The sequence below is a fragment of the Macaca fascicularis genome, chromosome 1 (assembly GCF_037993035.2).
Source record: "Macaca fascicularis isolate 582-1 chromosome 1, T2T-MFA8v1.1".
Lineage (NCBI taxonomy): Eukaryota > Metazoa > Chordata > Mammalia > Primates > Cercopithecidae > Macaca > Macaca fascicularis.
This window is the reverse complement of record NC_088375.1, coordinates 84,546,429-84,564,382: the sequence shown is the minus strand read 5'-3', so window position 1 is coordinate 84,564,382 and position 17,954 is coordinate 84,546,429. Positions and strand designations below refer to the sequence as shown.

The following is a 17,954-nucleotide window of genomic DNA, read 5'->3' as shown; positions in this document are numbered from 1 at the left end:
GAGAAGGCTGCGGAGCCAGTAGTAGGAACTCATAGGGTCAGCCCTGGGGCACCCAGCAGGGCAGTGCATCTTTCTGCAAACTACACCACCGGCGCTTCTCAGGCAGATGGCCTACCTTGCTCCTGGATGTCATTCCCTTCGGGGCACCTGGAGAGGATGGCTGCGAGGAGGGGGGTGGCACACCTAGAGAGGAGACTCAGGCTTTGATCTGCCCCTAGCAGGGAGCTCGGTCCTTCTCAGAATGTTCTTTGCTCTCCTCGTCCCCTAGACGACCCTCAGCTCCTCCTGGGGCCTCTCCTTTCCACTTGATGAAGCATCCTCGTGCCTCCTGCCAGAGCCCCCTTTGTCCCAGCTGCCTTTCTGGAGGATGGGGGTGCTGCCTGGCTGCCTGACCCCAGGGGCCGAGCCTCGGAGGACTTCAGGCCACAGAGCTTTGGCTCAAAGCCGTTCCCACCCTTCTTCAACACTTCTGCTTTCATTTCTTGGAAAAGCATTTTGTTCTACACGTTTTGGAGTCTCCCTTAAGGTCTGGAAAGAGGCCAAATCAGCTGGGGTCTGTTGTTTTCCACCTGGAAAGAGGAAGCCCCTTTTCTGGGCTCAGCCTCGCCAGGGGCCCCACCTGCCCTGCACTGCTGGAAGCTGGAATATCACCTCAGCCCTTTCTGTGCCCCCTGGCCTTCCTCTGGCCCCACTCAGGTGACCCAGGGGTATGTGTGGCCGTATTTGGGAAAGCGCCTCGCTCCCACGCAGAGGCTCTGAGCTCTCCCAGGAGGGGCAGGCTCTTTGGTGCCCACTGTCCCTGGGCCAGGCTGGGAAGGCCCTATAGGGCCTGTCCGCCCTTAATCTGCAGGGGATTGTGCTGCTGCGGTGGGGTGCTGTGTGCATTTGAAATGGGTTCTTTTCCACCCCCACCCCTGGAGAGTTTGGACTCTTCTGGGCACCTTCCCTTTCACTGTGATTCCCTCCAGAGTGTTTGGGAGGAGTCAGGTTCTAGGAGGGGGAGGGGCGAGGCCCCAGGTTTGGTTGTGGTCTAGAAAGAGTGGAAAGTTTGCCCAGGTGCAGTGATCCATGCCTCTAATCTCAGCACTTTCCAAGGCCAAGGCAGGAGGTTGGCTTGAGCTTAGGAGTTTGAGACCAGCCTGGGTAACATAGTGGAACCCTGTCTCTACAGAAATGAAAAACAAAAAATTTGCCAGGCATGGTGGTACATGCCTGTAGTCCCAACTACTTGGGAGGCTGTGGTGGGAGGATCTCTTGAGCCCGGGAGGTTGCACCACTGCACTCCAGCCAGGGCGACAGAGTAAGACCCTGTCTAGAGGGAAGGAAGGAAAGGAAGGAAGGAAAGAAAGAGGGAAGGAGTGGAAAGTGTGCAGGCCAGAGTCGGGGCATGAAGGGGTGCCTGCTGCTGCCCACACAGAAGGGTGGTCACCAACCCTGGAACCCAATGCCCTCTGCCCAGGCATGGCCATTCTTGGGCCAGCTCTGCTGCCTGGCTGAAAATGGGGATTGGAATTGCAGGTGCCGGCCTGAGCGAGCCTCCCCACCTGGTCACCCAGCCCCAGGCCGCAGTGGGAAAGGCAGGGTGGGGCTCCAGCTCACCCTTCACCCCCCTGTTCCCCTCAGGTCATTGGCAGCTCCCTCCTCTTCATCCATGACAAGAAGGAACAGGCCAAAGTGTGGATGATCGACTTTGGGAAAACCACACCCCTGCCTGAGGGCCAGACCCTGCAGCATGACGTCCCCTGGCAGGAGGGGAACCGGGAGGATGGCTACCTCTCGGGGCTGAACAACCTCATCGACATCCTGACAGAAATGTCCCAGGATGCCCCACTTGCCTGAGCTGCCCACGCCCTCCCTGGCCCTCGCCTGGGCCTCCTTTCCTCCCCCTGTGCTTCCTTTCTCGTTCCTAACTTTTCCTTCACTTCCACCTGGGCTCAAACCCAGAACTGACCCTCCCGAACTGCACTACAAGACACTTTGTAGAAGAGATGAGAGTTTCTAGTCATTTTCCTAACATCAGGGCTTGGAGGTGGTGTTTGGACTGCTCTTTGTAGAGAGGGTCACCTACTAGAAGAGAAATGCCCCGTCCGAGAGGTGGGTCAGGTGTAGAACTGAAGGGGGTCCCTGGGTGCTGAGGGGACCCTACCAGATGAGCCCTGCCTCTGGGAGCCCCCTAGGAAGCGCCAGCCTGGACCGACCACCTGCGGAGGCCTGCTGCCCCCTGGCGGCCAGTGCTGTTAGAGTGCTGCCAAGCACAGTGTTGTTTCTGCCAGGGCCTCCCCACCTGAGAGCCCAGGGGGCCGGCCGGGTTCCTGGTGCCTGGCTGGGAGCAGGGTTTTCTGGTAGTTGGGGCACAAAACCATCAGGGAACCACATGTTGACTGTGAGCAAAGTGTCTTCCAATTAGCAGCCTCAGGGATGCCTTGGTGGCCTCTCTAGGGCTGCTCAGGCAAGGCCCCCCACCCATCTGGTATGGAAACCGCCGGCTCCAGGCCAGACCCAGGAGCCAGGAGAAGGCTGAAGCCAGCTTGGCTGTGTTCTCTGATCTAGGCCTTCCCAGAGGAGGCGAGCAGAAGCTGTGCTCTTCCATTTGGAATTGCAACCCGTGAGTTCAGAAGGCACATTGTGCCACGCTGAGCTCCAGGGGTGCGACCAGGGGAAGATGGGACCTATAGAGTCTCTGGGCCCTGGCCCCAGGGAGGGACACACTTTTCTTGACCTTCACCTACCTGATGCTAGTTGGTCAACCCTGCTTGCGTATGTGGGCTCCTGTCATGGGGCCCAGAGTCCCTTGCAGATCTAGAAATAGGGGAGGAGCTCAGGTCCATGCCAGGCAGGAAGAAGGCAGGCTTCTGGCTTCCAGAGATGCCATGGTGGCCTCCTGGCATCATTTGTTACTGCCTCTGAAATAAGTCTTAACCGCCTAAAGGGCTTAGATTCCTGCTTCTCCAATGTAGTGTGGGTATTTTGCAGGGTATGTAGTGGATGCCAGGGCGTGCTCCAGGCACCTCTTCCTGAAGTCTTTGCTTTTGAAGATTCATGGAAGACCTATTTAAGCCCAATTTTAACTGAAAGCCAGTGAGTCTGTTACGGAGGGGAATGTAAAATTCACATGACTTCTTAAGAACAAAACCCCAAGCTCTGTCCCAGGCTCCTTGGGGCTTGCCACCGACTCCTTTGCTGTCAGAGGTACAGGAGCTGCGAGAGTCCAGGAGCTAGGGACACAGAGGGAGACTGTGGATCAAGGTGTGTGTGTCTGGAGTAACCACTGCCCACCCCACCGCCCCAGGGTCTCTGGGGAACTGTCAGCCTGCCCACGTACATTTCCCCTTTTGTGCTGGAAGTGTGAGTGACACTTGGTGGGGGTGGAGGGTGGGACACATGAGGATGTATAAGTACAGATTTTAAAAAAGGAAATCACTTAAACTTCCTGGCTCTTGTTTAAAACAGTGGTGAGCTCCTGTGTGGGCTGACTTGCTAAAGGCCACACCCGCACCCGGTGGAGCACGAGAGACCTCGTGGCAGCATGTGATCTGGGAGGCAGCAGGACGGGGGCGTTGGGGAGCCAAAGTCAACTCGGCCTCTGGAGCTGTAGTGACTTTTGGGCTAGAAGGGACCCTGGTGGTCTGTGCTTCAGCCATTTGCAGGGCAGGGGCATCATTAATTCAGACATAAAGATTATATGACTATGGACTGACCAAAAGTTATCCTCTTCCATCTGTGAAAGAAGTTTGCTAAAGCAAATCATGATATGAACGAAAATTACAGGGGGCCTGTTTAAGAGAACAAAATGTTCCAAGCACTTTAGGCAGACACCAGTTGTTTGCAAACAATGTGCTAATATGCAAATGATGTGCTTATTAAAGGAGGCCCATGGGGCCTCTTACTGGCAATACTTTGCTGTGGGTTACATTAAATATGTGAAAGTGTGTGAAATAGCATCACTTTAGGGTTATTCTGTTACTTAGGGTTTTTGTTTTCTGGTTTTGTTTTTTTTTTTTCTTTTTCTGTGTTTACCATGCTAGTTCTCTTCCACACCTACTCTGTCTCTCAAGCCATTCTGCCAGCTGCTTCCCTGCCATCTGGCCCTTCCCTTTGTCTCAGTGGGATAGATGGATTCTGAAATGGAATCTCCCAGAACCTCTGCCCTGACAGCCTGGAAGACCATGCCTGCCCAGCCCTCATCGCCACAGGGACTCCTTGGGTCCTGGCAGTGCAGGTGCCAGCAGGCAGGACAAACTCTGTGTACCCGTGCCCAGGTGGATGGGCGCTGGGCCCTCTTGCCCCGTCTTCCAGGGTGCCCGGGGACTTCTTGGCATTCAGCACTGCTTAGCATTCTCGGAAGGTTTCCTCAACTGCTTGCTTTTCCCATGCTTGCCTTTAGTGTCATGTAAGGCATTTTTAAATTATATTTATTTTGTTGGGTTTTAAAATTGCACAGAACACTAAGACCGAAAGGCTGGACTTGTTTCTCCTTGAAAGCTTTGCGTTTATTTTGAACTTCCTTTCCCACTTGGTAGAAAGAGCCCAGAAGAAGCCCTGACCCCATGAGATGGACTCTTTCCTCCTTCAGTTGTATTTAGCTTTGAGTTTCTCTGCATCTGTCCACCCCTTTTGTATATAACCCAGCCCCTGGCTCTGGGGTGTTCACCTCATCAGTGGCCTTTGTTCTGGAGGAGAGGACCCCCACACACACACCTGCCGAGAGGCTCTTTCTGTTCTGCACCCCTCTCCCCATGGGACCTTGGAGAAAACTGAACTGTTACAAACCCCCTGCACAGTGCCTGTCAAACAGATGCAAACCTTCCTGAATAAAGCCTTGGAGACCAGCGCTGTCTGTGGTGTGATCCTTCTGGCCCCCAACCCTTGACACCTGGCTGAGGGGCAGGCTGGGGAGTCGTAGGAAGCTAGAGGGCCTGCATGGGGGCTGTTAGGAGAGTGGGTGTCAGATTGGATAACATTTTAATTTGTAAAGAATATAAACCACTCTCCAAAACGAGTCTTTTTAACCCTTACAAAACTTTGAAATAGTAGCTCAGAGACTAGAACATCAACCGAGAAGCACTGCCCGCAAGCCGGGGGTCTCCGGTGCAGCGATCGCTTCTGGGGCCTTACTCCAAGCTAGACTGGGGCTGAACGCGCCCATCAAAGTTCCTGTTTTACCCAGATCAATTCCCTGAACAAAGATTTATAGTGTCTGTTTTACAGATGAGGAAACTGAGGTTTAGATCAAGCAACTTGACCTAAGTGGGAAGCAGGGATTTGAATCTAGAATGTGCGTTGATTGAAAACCAATTCTGTCGTCGTCCTAACTGGGGGTGGGGATTGGGATGGGGAGCAGTGTCTGGAGGGCAGAGAGCTTGTCTTATGTTTGGCCCAGATCCCAGGCTCTAAGCCCCTTACTTGGCACACAGTGGCAGCCCAGGGAGGGTCTGGAGAACTAGTTCATGGCTGCTTGGCTGGGGCGTCCAGAAAAGACCTTTGGGGGCAAAGCCCCTGCCACACATCGTGATGGCTTCATCATCTGCTACTGTGCACTTTCCTTTAGGCCTCTCCCTAGCTCTGGATTGCTGGGGGCTTCATTTGCAGAACTCAGAATTCTTTATTTGGAGATGGAGGTCCTTCCTTTTTCTCCTTTCTCCTCCTTTCTCCTTTCTTGTTTCCTTTCCTCCCTCCCTCCCTCCTTTCCTTCTTTTTTCCCTTCCTTCCTTCTTTGCTTCCTTCTTTCTTCCTCCTTCCTTCCCTCCTTGCTTCCTTTTCTTCCTCCTTCCTTCCTTCTTTCCTTCTTTTTTCCCTCTCTTCCTCCCTCCCTCCTTTCTTTTTCTTTCTCTCTCTCTTTCTCTCTCTTCTTTCTTTCTCCTCTCCCCTCCCCTCCCCTCCATTCCTTTCCCTTCCCTTCTCTTCCCTTCTTTAGTCTTCCTCTGTTGCCCAGGCTGGAGTGCAGTACCACAATCACGGCTCACTACAGCCTCCACCTCCTGGGCTCATGTGATCCTCCCACCTCAGCCTCCTGAGTAGCTGGGACCACAGGCATGCACCACCACACCCAGCTAACTTTTTTGCATTTTTTGTAGAGATGGGGTTTCACCATATTTCCTAGGCTGGTCTCAAACTCCTGGCCTCAAGCAGTCCTCCCACCTCAGCCTCCTAAAGTGCTGGGATTACAGGTATGAGCCACCGCGCCTGGCTGCATCCTTCCTTTATCATCACTTTGAGAGGTGATAGGCTGGGAGTACAGATGATGAAAGCCACAGGGTCTTTTCACCTGCTCTCCCCAGACTGGCATGCGGTAATTATGCTCCCTCCAGATTTTTGTGCCTTCACTTACATGGTATTGTTGGTGATGCCACAGCAACCAGCTCTGCAGGTGCCAACCAATGTCCAGCAATGGAGCCCTTTATTGCCTTCAGACTGGTGGGCCATCCAACTGCAGAATTCCACCCTGCGGGCTGTTTTCTAAGCAGATGAGCTGTCCCATTTGTGTCCCTGCAAACCTGGATGGTCAGTCACCAGTTGCTTTCCAGGACCACTGCTGGCACCAATTGCCTTAGCCTGGGCCCCTAGAAACCGGTCACCATGGCCACTGCTTGGCAGCAAGTGTGACCAACTCCTTAGTCTTATGGGATGTCTTCAGAGACACCGGGTGAACTGCCGTGTCTGGGGACAGTCCTCCTAGGAGAAGCAGGGATGGAAATACCTGTGCTAGCTCCCGCTGGCTCTGTTTCCCAGTGGTCAGTCTTCCCGGCGGGTGTGATTTCTGGGGTGGCACCATCAGCCTCTCCAGTAACCATGGGGCCCCGAGCCTGTGCACAGGTGCCACACCCCCATAACGTGTCCCTGCAGTGGTGGCAGCATTGGCGATGTGGTTTCAAGACCAACAGGCACCATACTAGCCGTGGCTGGGTGGCTGCAGTCTGGCACGTTGTGTAAACTAAGTTTGGACAAGACCTTTTCCAGCAAACACCAGCAGGGCAGCATCCATCCGGCCCCCAGCCCCTGCCGGTCCTCTCTGCCCCTTGTATGTCCTCGACTGAGGGCTTCACCCTTTTACTCGATTGGGCAGGAGGCTGGGGTCACATGGGACTGCCCCCCAATTCTGGTGTGGGGAGGGGAGAGAAGCTGAGAATAAAGGAGCTCTGTGGGGTGCCACGGTAGGTTGACTGGGGAGTGCTCAGCGGTGTTGGTGAGGAGATGTCCATACCAGGGCACACCAGAACAACACTCCTCGAACCAGTCTGAGAATCGGCGATGAGGAGAAGACCCTGGGAGAGGCACTGGGAGACGCCTGCTTCTAAGCAGTTGTAGGCCAGGTCAGCCCTGTGACCTCTCCTCCCCACATCTGCTAGGGCACCACAATCTCTGGGAGGTCTTCACTGACATCCAGATGGTGGCTTGTGTTAACATGGTAGTTCTTCACCTTTTGGGTCACATATCCCTTAGATAATTTAGAGAAAGCTGTAAATCTCTCTAGAAAAACTCATATGCATATATACAAATGATACTATGTACAAATTTAGGGACCCACGGACACCCCCCAGCCTCCAAAGTCCATTGGTAAATGCCCAGATGGTGTATGGGCCCTGGCTTGTAATAACCCTACCTGGTAAGACATCATGGACGAGTGGCCCCTTCCCCTGCTCCCTCTAGTGTGTGACATCTCTGTGCATCAGAGACCTGCCTGGCCCCTAGCCCCCTCTTTTCCACTCCCTTAACCGCCCAGCTTCTGAACAGGTGTCATCTTAGAAATACGGCCTGCCTGATTTCCTAAATAGTCTATTGGAAACAGCCATGCCATTCACTTATGTTTGGTCTATAACTGCTTTAGTACTATAATAGCAGAGTTGAATTGTGTAGTTGTCACAGAGACTGCACGGCTGCAAAGCCTAAAATATTTACTATCTGTCCCTATACAGAGAAAGTTTGCCAACTCCTGCCTGAGAATAATGGCAACCAGTAACAATTAAGGATTGCTTTGTGCCAGGCACCGTTCCAGGTGATTAAAGTTAAGTAGTTTAATCTTTATAAAAAACTCTATGATGAGCTTCATCGACCCCATTTTGTAGGTAAGAAAGCAAAGGCACAGAGAGGGTGAGTAACTCATCTAAGATCACACAGCTGGTAGGCAACAGATGCAGGCTTTGAAACAAGGTTCAAAACCTTTCCATGACTCTGCACCTTACTCCTGAGCAGTCCAGGAGGTCTCCCCTGCAGCGGGTTTTGCCCCAGCACCAGCACTATTCTGGGATTACTGAGACAGCCATTGTCAAGCTGAGTCCTCGTTTGAGACCTGGCCAGGCCCTGTGAAGTATGGACAGCTGAGTTGCAGCAACCCTTGGCTCTAGCCCCCAAGATCAACTGGCAGGACCTGCTCTCCAGTAGGACTGGGGGAGTTGGGGTGGGGTGGGGATATGGTTTGGCTCTGTGTCCGTGCCCCGCTGCAAATCTCGTCTTAAATTGTAATCACCTCATGTCGAGGGAGGGACTTGGTGGGAGGTGATTGGATCATAGGGGTGGTTTCCCCACTGCTATTCTCATGATAATAAGTGAGTTCCTACAAGATCTGATGATTTAAAAGTGTTGGGCAGTTCTCCGCCTTGCGTTCTCTCTCCTGCCACCATGTAAGACGTGCCTAGATTCCTCTTTGCCTTCTGGCACTATTGTAAGTTTCCTGAGGCCTCCCCAACCATGCAGAACTGTGAGCCAATGAAACCTTTTATTCTTCATAGATTACCCAGTCTTAGGTAGTTCTTTACAGCAGTGTGAAAATGGACTAATGCAGGTGGGGACCCTGGGTCTCTCTAAGGAGGCACTGTTTGTTCTGGGATCTCTGTAACCCTTCAGGGCAGCACAGCCTAGGCACCCCCCCATACCCCAGTCATCTCTCCTCACCACAGACTGACTGTGCAGAACCAAGTTTACTCTTTAGCTCACAGGCTAGCTCCCATGCCCTCCCACAGAAACACGGAACATTATCCTAGTTCCCACAAACACATCGAAACAGCAGACAAGTCATTTTTCTTGCTGTTTTACTGCAACAACTGTGGCCTGCTCCTGGCATTTCAAGTGCCATGCATGGGCCTGAGATGACAAATTCAACAAACAAGTGAGAAAGGGGATGGCAAACCAGGAATGAGAAGATGGATTTCATGCTTTAGCAAGATGTGAGGGCTTGCAGGGTTTTTTTTAAAACAAGAAAATAACTAGTTGTTGTAATAATGACAACAATAATACACGAGAGGGGCCGGGTGTGGTGACTCATGCCTGTAATCCCAGCACTTTGGGAGGCCGAGGCAGGTGGATCACGAGGTCAGGAGATTGAGACCATCCTGGCTAACATGGGGAAACCCCGTCTCTACTAAAAATACAAAAAATTAGCCAGACGTGGTGGTGGGCACCTGTAGTCCCAGCTGCTCGGGAGGCTGAGGCAGGAGAATGGCATGAACTCAGGAGGCAGAGCTCACAGTGAGCCGAGGTCATGCCACAGCACTCCAGCCTGGATGACAGAGTGAGACTCTGTCTCAAATAATAATAATAATAGTAATACAAGAGAGGGCCAAAGTGCTATCAGACACCTGTCTCAGTCTGCTTGGACTGCCGTAACAACACAGCACACACTGCATGGCTTAACTGAAATGTATTTTCTCACCATCTGGAGAGTGGAAAGTCCAAGATCGATGCTAGGCTAGTTCAGTTTCTAAAGAGGGCTCTCTTTGTGGCTTGCAGACAGCCACCTTCTCACTACGTCCTCACACTGCAGAGAGCACACTCCTCTGCTTATAAGGCAACTAGCCCTATTGGGTTAGGGCCTCACCTTTATGACCCATTCAACCCTTACCACCTCCTCACAGGCCCCATCTCCAAATACACATGAGGGGTTAGGGCTTCAACATTTGAATTTGGGGTAGGGGGCGGACACAAACATTCAGTTGATAATGGTGCATCTGTTGCTAACTAACATCCTGGATGGTTTTTAACTTCCAACCTGTACCTTTTCAAGCTTGTGAATGAGTAAAGCAGTTTTGCGGAGGCGGGGGGCGGGGGGGGGGTGCAATGCTAATTTCTGTGACTTTCAATGTGGCAACACGTGTTTGGGTTATTTTAAAAATAGCTTCTGCAAATTATGGACAAACAGTATCTTACAGAGCCAGTTTGCTGTCGACAGCAGCCCTGTTTTTATTTCAATGGGAAAAAAAATGCCCAATTTTAGTCATGCTTTCTGAGAACACGTGCTGGAGTGAGATCAAGACCGCCGCCTACAGAGACGTCTGAAATAGCCTGGCGCCGCCTACAGAGGCTGCCCCCTTCTGGACGGTCTGGTGCATTACAAGGTGCCCGAAGAAAAGGAAGATGGGTCGGGAGCTCAGCGACGTCCTGGAGAAGAGAAAGCTCCCTTTCTTTCGTGGCTTCTCCCAGCCTGGCTACATCTTTGCCCTGGCAGAAAGGCAGTGACCATGGCAATGATGAAGGAATCACCAAAACCAAAGGTTAGGGAAGGCTTCCTGTGTGCTGGGCAGGGTGGTGCGCACTGTACGCAGGTTACTTTATTTCATCTGTACAACAGCCAGTTGAGGGGGTGCTATTAGTGTTGTCATAAATACCTGTATAAATTAGGAAACATGCTCAGAGAGATTGAATAATTTGACCAAGTTTGCACAGCTAGTGAATGCCAGAGCCAGGATTAGAGAACCCAGATATAGGGCATGGCGTGGCAGTGGTCAGGTTTGCAGGCACATAGCATGCAGTGTGAAGAGGGCCATGGTGGGGTAAACATGAGGCTCCACGGGGCACAGAGGAGGCCTGACCAAGGAGAGGGACAAGAAGGTCACTCAAGGGAGGCTTTGCAGAGGATGTGGCACCAAGAGGTTGGCGGATGGAGCAGAACATGAAAGTCACGGAGACACCTTTAGAGCATGCTTCTTCTGGAGCCGCTCCAGGCAGTGGGAGCAGAGGACCCTCATGGAGCTGGTAAGGGTGTCAGGGCTGGATCATGGCCTGGGGAGCCAGGGTGAGGCGTGGACTTTCCTGCAGTGACAAGCAGGTGTCCTTGGAGGTTGTCAAGGTGGGGCATGATGAGATCACATTTGCATGTGATGGGGTCACTCTGGCTGCCTGTGGCTTAGAAGAAAGGAAGACAACGCGAGGAGATTCATTAGAAGGAGATCAGGTGAAGCAGAGGAGAGATAATGGGGTCCTGAAGTGAGGTTAAGGCCATGAGCAGGGGAGATGCTGATGAGGTCGCACGGATACCCTTCCACTGTGGCTGTGACAGGGTAGGCCTGGGTGCCCCGAGAATGACTGACTGATAGGCCAGAAGCATGGGAATGGCCCTCCCTGAGCTGGAAGCATGGGAGGAAAGGCAGGACTGGAGGGCAGGGGAGCAGGAATGAGTTTAGTTTAGACATATCTAGTTACAGGTGGCTGTGGGACATCCACCTCTGAGGCCAGCTGGACATGTGGGCCTGGAGTTCAGGAGACAGACCTTGGCAGGAGTCATGGGGATAGCATCAGAGGATTGCAGGGGCGCCGCAGGCAGGCAGACACACGCTGCCATGCTCAGTGAGAAATGCAGAATTCAGAAGTGGATGTGCCAGTGAGTCCTGAAGTTTTAGAATTAAAAGAAAAACATCAGATTATTAACAGAGATTGGTTTGAGTGATGGGATAATGGGATCATGAGTGGTTTTTCTTTTCTTTCTTTCTTTTTTTTTTTTTTTGAGACGGAGTTTTGCTCTTGTTTCCCAGGCTAGAGTACAGTGGCACGATCTTGGCTCACTGCAACCTCCGCCTCCCAGGTTCAAGCGATTCTCCTGCCTCAGCCTCCCAAGTAGCTAGGATTATAGGCGCCCACCACCACGCCTGGCTAATTTTTTTATTTTTGTTAGAGATGGGGTTTCATCATGTTGGTCAGGCTGGTCTCTAACTCCTGACCTCCTGTGATCCACCCGCCTTGGCCTCCCAAAGGTTTTTCTTTTCTACCTTACAGTTTTTTGCTTACTTAAAAATTTCCCAACAAGCATAATTGGCTTTCATAATCAGAAGCATGTACATGTGTAAGGATTTTGTTCTGGTTACTGCTTTGTGCCCAAATCATTCGGAATCCTCCTGACAGAGATGGGCTCCCATTCCGTGTCCCCGAGCCCGTCTCTTTTGGCACTTATTCCACACTGTAAGTAGTCATCATCTTGGCGTCCCCAGCTGCAGCCTGGGGCCTGGTACATAGTGGCAACTTGGAAAATGTTAGTTAAATGAATGGAAAAATAGAATTTAGAAGGCCTACCACAGCCCATGTACTCCAGTGAGCAGATGAGAGGCCTTGGGATCACCTCCATTCCCCACCACCCAGGATCCATGACAGTGCCCTTGTCAGGATTAGAACAGCATCTGGGCTTGGGCAGGGGCAGTGACTTGCTGTTTATGGAGCTCACAAATTCTTAGTAAAATCTGTTTATAAAAAAAAAAAAACTAACTATTTGTGAATGCTAAAACTCATGAATTAAGGAGCAATAACGAATAATATATCAACACATACATCAGTGAGCCAGTTTAAAAAGCTATGCTACTTTTGTAAGGGACAATTTGACAATAAGTATTCCAATTTTTTTTTTTTTTTTTTTTTTTTTGAGGCAGAGTTTCACTTCTGTTGCCCAGGCTGTAGTGGCACGATCTTGGCTCACTGCAACCTCTGCCTCCTGGGTTCAAGCGATTCTACTGCCTCAGCCTCCTGAGTAGCTGGGACTACAGGCACCCACCATCACATCCGGCTAATTTTTTTGTATTTTTAGTAGAGACGTGTTTCACCATTTTGGCCAGGCTAGTCTCAAACTCCTGACCTCAGGTGATCTGCCCACCTTGGCCTCCCAAAGTGCCGAGATTACAGGTGTGAGCCACTGTGCCTGGCCAGCATTCGAAATTTTTTAAGCACATACTCAGTGGCCCAGCAAAACTATCCAGGTTTTTTATTTACAGATACCATGACCCACAGGTCAAATGACATTAGTACAAGAATGTTCCTTTCCGGGACAGTAAAAGATTGAAGACGACGTCTGTGTCATTGTGGGGGCTGGTTAAATACACACATCCACCTTGTGCAGCTCTTAAATGAGTGAAGCAGCTGTCAGCACTGAGAAGGAGCACACCCCAGGTTGTATTGTTAACTGGAAAAAAAGCTAGGTTGGTAACAGTTTGTGATGGCAAGGAATTCTCTAGTAAGGACCCTTGTTTCTGGAAAGGAGACCCATCGGTGAATTGGGGAGGAGGGAGGTGGAGTTCCTCCCACCAAACTGGGTCCTTCTGTTACTTTTAGTTTTGTACCAAACCTCTAGGTACTGCCTATATGAAAAAATTAATAGAGTAAGATAAATAGTAGTGAGACACAATTTATCACAGGCTATAGCCAAAGATGTATAGTAAACCACTGTATATCAATGGTATGTTTTCCCCTTTCAAACAAAGTTCTGCTCAGAAGGAGTAACCTTTGGGAAGCCAAAGCAGGCCAAAGTGGGAGAATAATTTGAAGCCAGGAGTTCAAGACTAGCCTGGACAAATAGTGAGAGCCCCATCTCTAAAAAAAAATTTAAAAATCTGAGCTTAGTGGTGAGCCTGTAGTCCTAGCTACTTGGGAGGCTGAGGTGAGGAGATTGCTTGAGCCTGGGAGGTTGAGGCTGCAGTGAGCCATGATTGTGCCACTGCACCCCAGACTGGGCAACATAGTGAGACTCAGGCCGGGCGCGGTGGCTCAAGCCTGTAATCCCAGCACTTTGGGAGGTCGAGACGGGCGGATCACGAGGTCAGGAGTTCGAGACCATCCTAACATGGTGAAACCCCGTCTCTACTAAAAAATACAAAAAACTAGCCGGGCGAGGTGGCGGGCGCCTGTAGTCCCGGCTACTCGGGAGGCTGAGGCAGGAGAATGGCGTAAAAACCCGGGAGGCAGAGCTTGCAGTGAGCTGAGATCCGGCCACTGCACTCCAGCCTGGGCGACACAGCAAGACTCCGTCTCAAAAAAAAAAAAAAAAAAAAACATAGTGAGACTCTGTCTCAAAAAAAAAGAAGTAACCTCTCTCATTTTCTAGCAGCAGCACAACTGTTTGTTGTATCTTTTTTTTCTGTCCAGGCTGGAGTGTAGTGGTGAAATCATGGCTCTCTGCAGCCTCAACCTCCCATGCTCAAGCTATTCTCCAACCTCAGCCTCACAATAGCTGGTACTACAGGTGCGAGCCACCACACCCGGGTATTTTTAAAAAATTATTTTCTGTTGAGATGGGGGGTGTCACTGTGTTGCCCAGGCTGGTGTCAAAGTCCTGGCTTCAAGTGATCCTCTCCTCTTAGCCTCTCAAAATGTTGGGATTACAGGTGTGAGCCACCGTGCCCAGCCTGTTTGTTGTATCTTAACCGATTCTCTTGAAAGTTAAGATGGGCTGGGCGCAGTGGCTCACGCCTGTATTCCCAGCACTTTGGGAGGCCGAGGTGGGCGGATCACTAGGTCAGGAGGTCCAGACCATCCTGGCTAACACGGTGAAACCCCGTCTCTACTAAAAATACAAAAAAAAAAAAAAAAAAAAAAAAAATTAGCTGGGCGTGGTGGCGGGTGCCTATAGTCCCAGCTACTTGGGAGGCTAAGGCAGGAGAATTGCTTGAACCCGGGAGGTGGAGGTTGCATTGAGCTGAGATTGCACCACTGCACTCCAGCATGGGTGACAAAGCGAGACTCTGTCTAAAAAGAAAAAGAAAAAGAAAAAGTTAAGATGAAGGAATTGTTTCATTGTTTCGTTTCGCATGGTTTTGTTCTGAATGAAATTGTGCAGTGTCTGACGTTTCTGCCTCTTTTCATTGCAGTCCCATGAATGGGTCATGGGAAGAGCTAGCTGAGGACTCCCATTTTCTTGGAGCAGGTGGACCTGCGGACACTAGATAGTCTCATGGGAAGGTAGGGAGGGATGGAGGGGTCACGGGGAGCCCCTGGCCCTCACCTGCCCGAGTTCTTGGCCGCCTCATTTTGCTGACCTGTGCGAGAAGACTCACACCGGCTATGTGGTGTGGTGCCCTGGAGCCGCTCTGCGCCTTGTGGTTTTGAGCTTCGGCTCGCTCCCTGTGCTATGGGGATAACCTCAGGCTCATGGCACCCTGAAGGAGGGAGCCCCCTGCACCTTCTGGGTGACTGGCAGCCCTGAAGTCCAGCAGGGCCTCCCTACACAGCCACAAAGGATTTCCTGTGCATGGCTGCCCCTGGAGCCCGCAGTCGGGGCCTCTGGGTCTCACTCCCGAGCCCGGGTCACCCCAGGAACCACCTGGAGCAGCCAGAAAGTGGCCCAGGGTGCGATCTAAGGGAAGAAACGGGACCTGGGTCCCGGGGAGTGGGAGGCCGGTATTAGGGGAACCGACCGGAGGCGAGCGGTACTGAAAACAACGCGGGGCCAGGGAGCAGAGGAGTGCCGAGGGCAGGGAGGGATGGGCTGTTCTGGGGCCTGCGGGCTGAGTGCTGGACCTGGAAGGTGAGGGCCCAGACGGGTGGACAGGAATTCTGTTGGCGCTCCTAGAATAGAGCGAGAGACCCTCCTCGACGTTCTCCGCCTCAAAGCTGTCTGGAACACTGCCTTCCCCCACCTCCTTCCCGCAGACTTCCTGCCACCTGCTGGGCCTGGGGGCTTGCAGCTCCCCTACTGCTGGTGTGGGGCCTCGCAATCCCCAGGTCCAGCTCCCTCGGGCTTGTGCCGCCAAACATTGGCGTCTCTGAGAACAGCATTTGTCATTTGAGATTTTGGGGTCTACTCAGGTGTTAGTTTCCGAGGCCTGCGCGTCTGTCGGGACTGGGGCTCAGGCCTGAGGCAGCCTGGGTGGTGGAGGAGGGGGTCAGACAGGCACTCAGAGGCTCAGAGGACCCGAGAAACCACAGCACACTGTCACAGATGGGAGTATCCCCGAGCCACCTCACTCATTGCTGGGGAAGGCCCCCGTGCCTCCTGGGAGCTTTGTCAATGGCGCTCAATGACCTCTCTGTGCTTTCTTTGCATTCAAATACCTTCCCCTCTCCCCTCCCCCACAGGCAAACATCTCAGCACTGGAGTTGCCGAGGGTGGGGAGAGCTTGAATGTTGCCTGTCTTGCATCCTGCCTGCCAGGGCTAGGAAGGGGGTGGGGGAGACACAATGATGAACCGCTGATGTGAGAACCCAGAGAAGAGAGGGCCTTCCTGGCTGTCGCCAACTGGAGTGTGGGTTGCCAACTGAAGTAGGGGGTTATCAGCCCCGCTGATGTCCTCTGTGTGGCTGGGATAGAGCAACAGAGCAGGCAGAGCAGTGCTCGGGTCCACCTGGGGGCTGAGGAGTCTCCAGCCCTGCTCAGGTCTATGAGAAAACTCCAGAAGGAAAGAATAGGAGCAAAGGTGAGAGTGAGCCAAGGGTCCAGTGGTCTGGATGAGAGGTCGCTCCGCAGAGGGTGCTGGGTGGACCCTCTGACTTGGATAGATCATTATGGGCCCAAGGACCGCAGAGGCCCGTTCCTTCTTGCAGGAGGCAAGCGTTTCCTCCTTTTGTATTTGTAGGAAGAATTTGTGATAAAATGGCGTTAAGTATTCTTTAAATGAAGTTGTTAGTTAGAACTAAATATAACAGAAGAAGTGCAAACCTTACCTTTGAAAACTATACAACATTACTGAAAGAAAGTAAAGAAGACCTAAATAATGAAAAGATATCCCATGTTCATGGATTGGAAGATGCAATATTGTTAGAAAATGGCAATATATGTCAAATTGACTTACAAATCTGATATAATCTCTATCAAAATCCCAGATGGCTTTACTGCAGAAATTGACAAACTGTTTTTAAAATTCACGAGGAAACAAAAAGACCCAGAATGGCCAAGACAATCTTGAAAAGAGAAGAAAGTTGGAGGACTTACATTTCCTGGTTCAAAATTTACTACAAAGCTACAGTAATCAAGTGGTACTGGCATAAGGATATAGACCAACATATATCCTTATGGGATAGAATTGAGGATCCAAAAATAATTCCTCACATTTATGTTCAATTGACTTTTGACAAGGGTGCCAAGATAATTCAATGTGTTGGCCAGGATGTGGAGAACTTGGAACTTTATACACTGCTGGTGGGAATATAAAATGGTGCAGTCATTTTGGAAAACAGTCTTGCAGTTCCTCAATAGGTTAAACACAGAATTACCATGTGATCCAGCAATTCTACTATTAGATATATACCAAAGAGAAATGAAAATATATGTTCACACAAAAACATGAATACAAATGTTCCTAGCAGCATTATTCATAATAGACTAAAAGTGAAAACAACCCAAATATCTGACGATTAACGAATGGATAGATAAAACTGGTATATGCATACAATTGAATATCATCTGGGAATTATAAGAAATGAAACGTTGATACATCCTACAATATGGATGAACTTAGAACTCATTATGCTAGTGAAAGAAGCCAGACACAACAGATCCAGACCACATGTTGTATGACTTCATTTGTATTAAATGTCCAGAATAAGCAAATCCACAGAGGCAGAAAGCAGATTAGTGGTTGCCTAGGCCTGGGGGGTTGTGAGGAAATGAGGAGGAGCTGCTAATTGGTATGGGGTTTCTTTTTAGGGTGGTGCAATGTTCTAAAATTGATTATGGTAACTATCAATAAGAATAACAGTGTAACCCTAAAAAGAATGATAAAGATATATTAGACACAACTTTATGCTCACAAATTTAACAATTCAGATAAAATGGACAAAGACACAAACTACCAAAATTCATTCAAAAAGAAATCCATAAATTGCATAGTTTTGTATTTATTAAAGAAGATGAACTTATTGTCAAAAATCTTTCCACAGAAAAAACACCAGGGCCAGATGACTTCACTGATAAATTCTACTAATTGCTTGTTTTAGTTGCTTTTTTTTTTTTTGTATAATTCTTTTGGATTTTCTAAGTAGACCATAATGCC

The 17,954-nt window shown here is 50.6% G+C and overlaps 1 protein-coding gene across 3 annotated transcripts in view; it reads left to right on the top strand.

Annotated features, from left to right (window-relative positions):
* Positions 1-4,829, top strand: part of ITPKB (inositol-trisphosphate 3-kinase B) — a 107,613-nt gene extending 102,784 nt beyond the window's left edge. For all 3 annotated transcript variants that reach the window (XM_005541015.4, XM_045397862.2, XM_045397853.2), the window contains exon 8: positions 1,624-4,829. In XM_005541015.4, the coding sequence (XP_005541072.3) occupies positions 1,624-1,839 (216 nt within the window). In that variant the 3' untranslated portion in view covers positions 1,840-4,829. The remainder of the gene's footprint in view (positions 1-1,623) is intronic.
* The last annotated feature ends 13,125 nt before the right edge of the window (positions 4,830-17,954 follow it).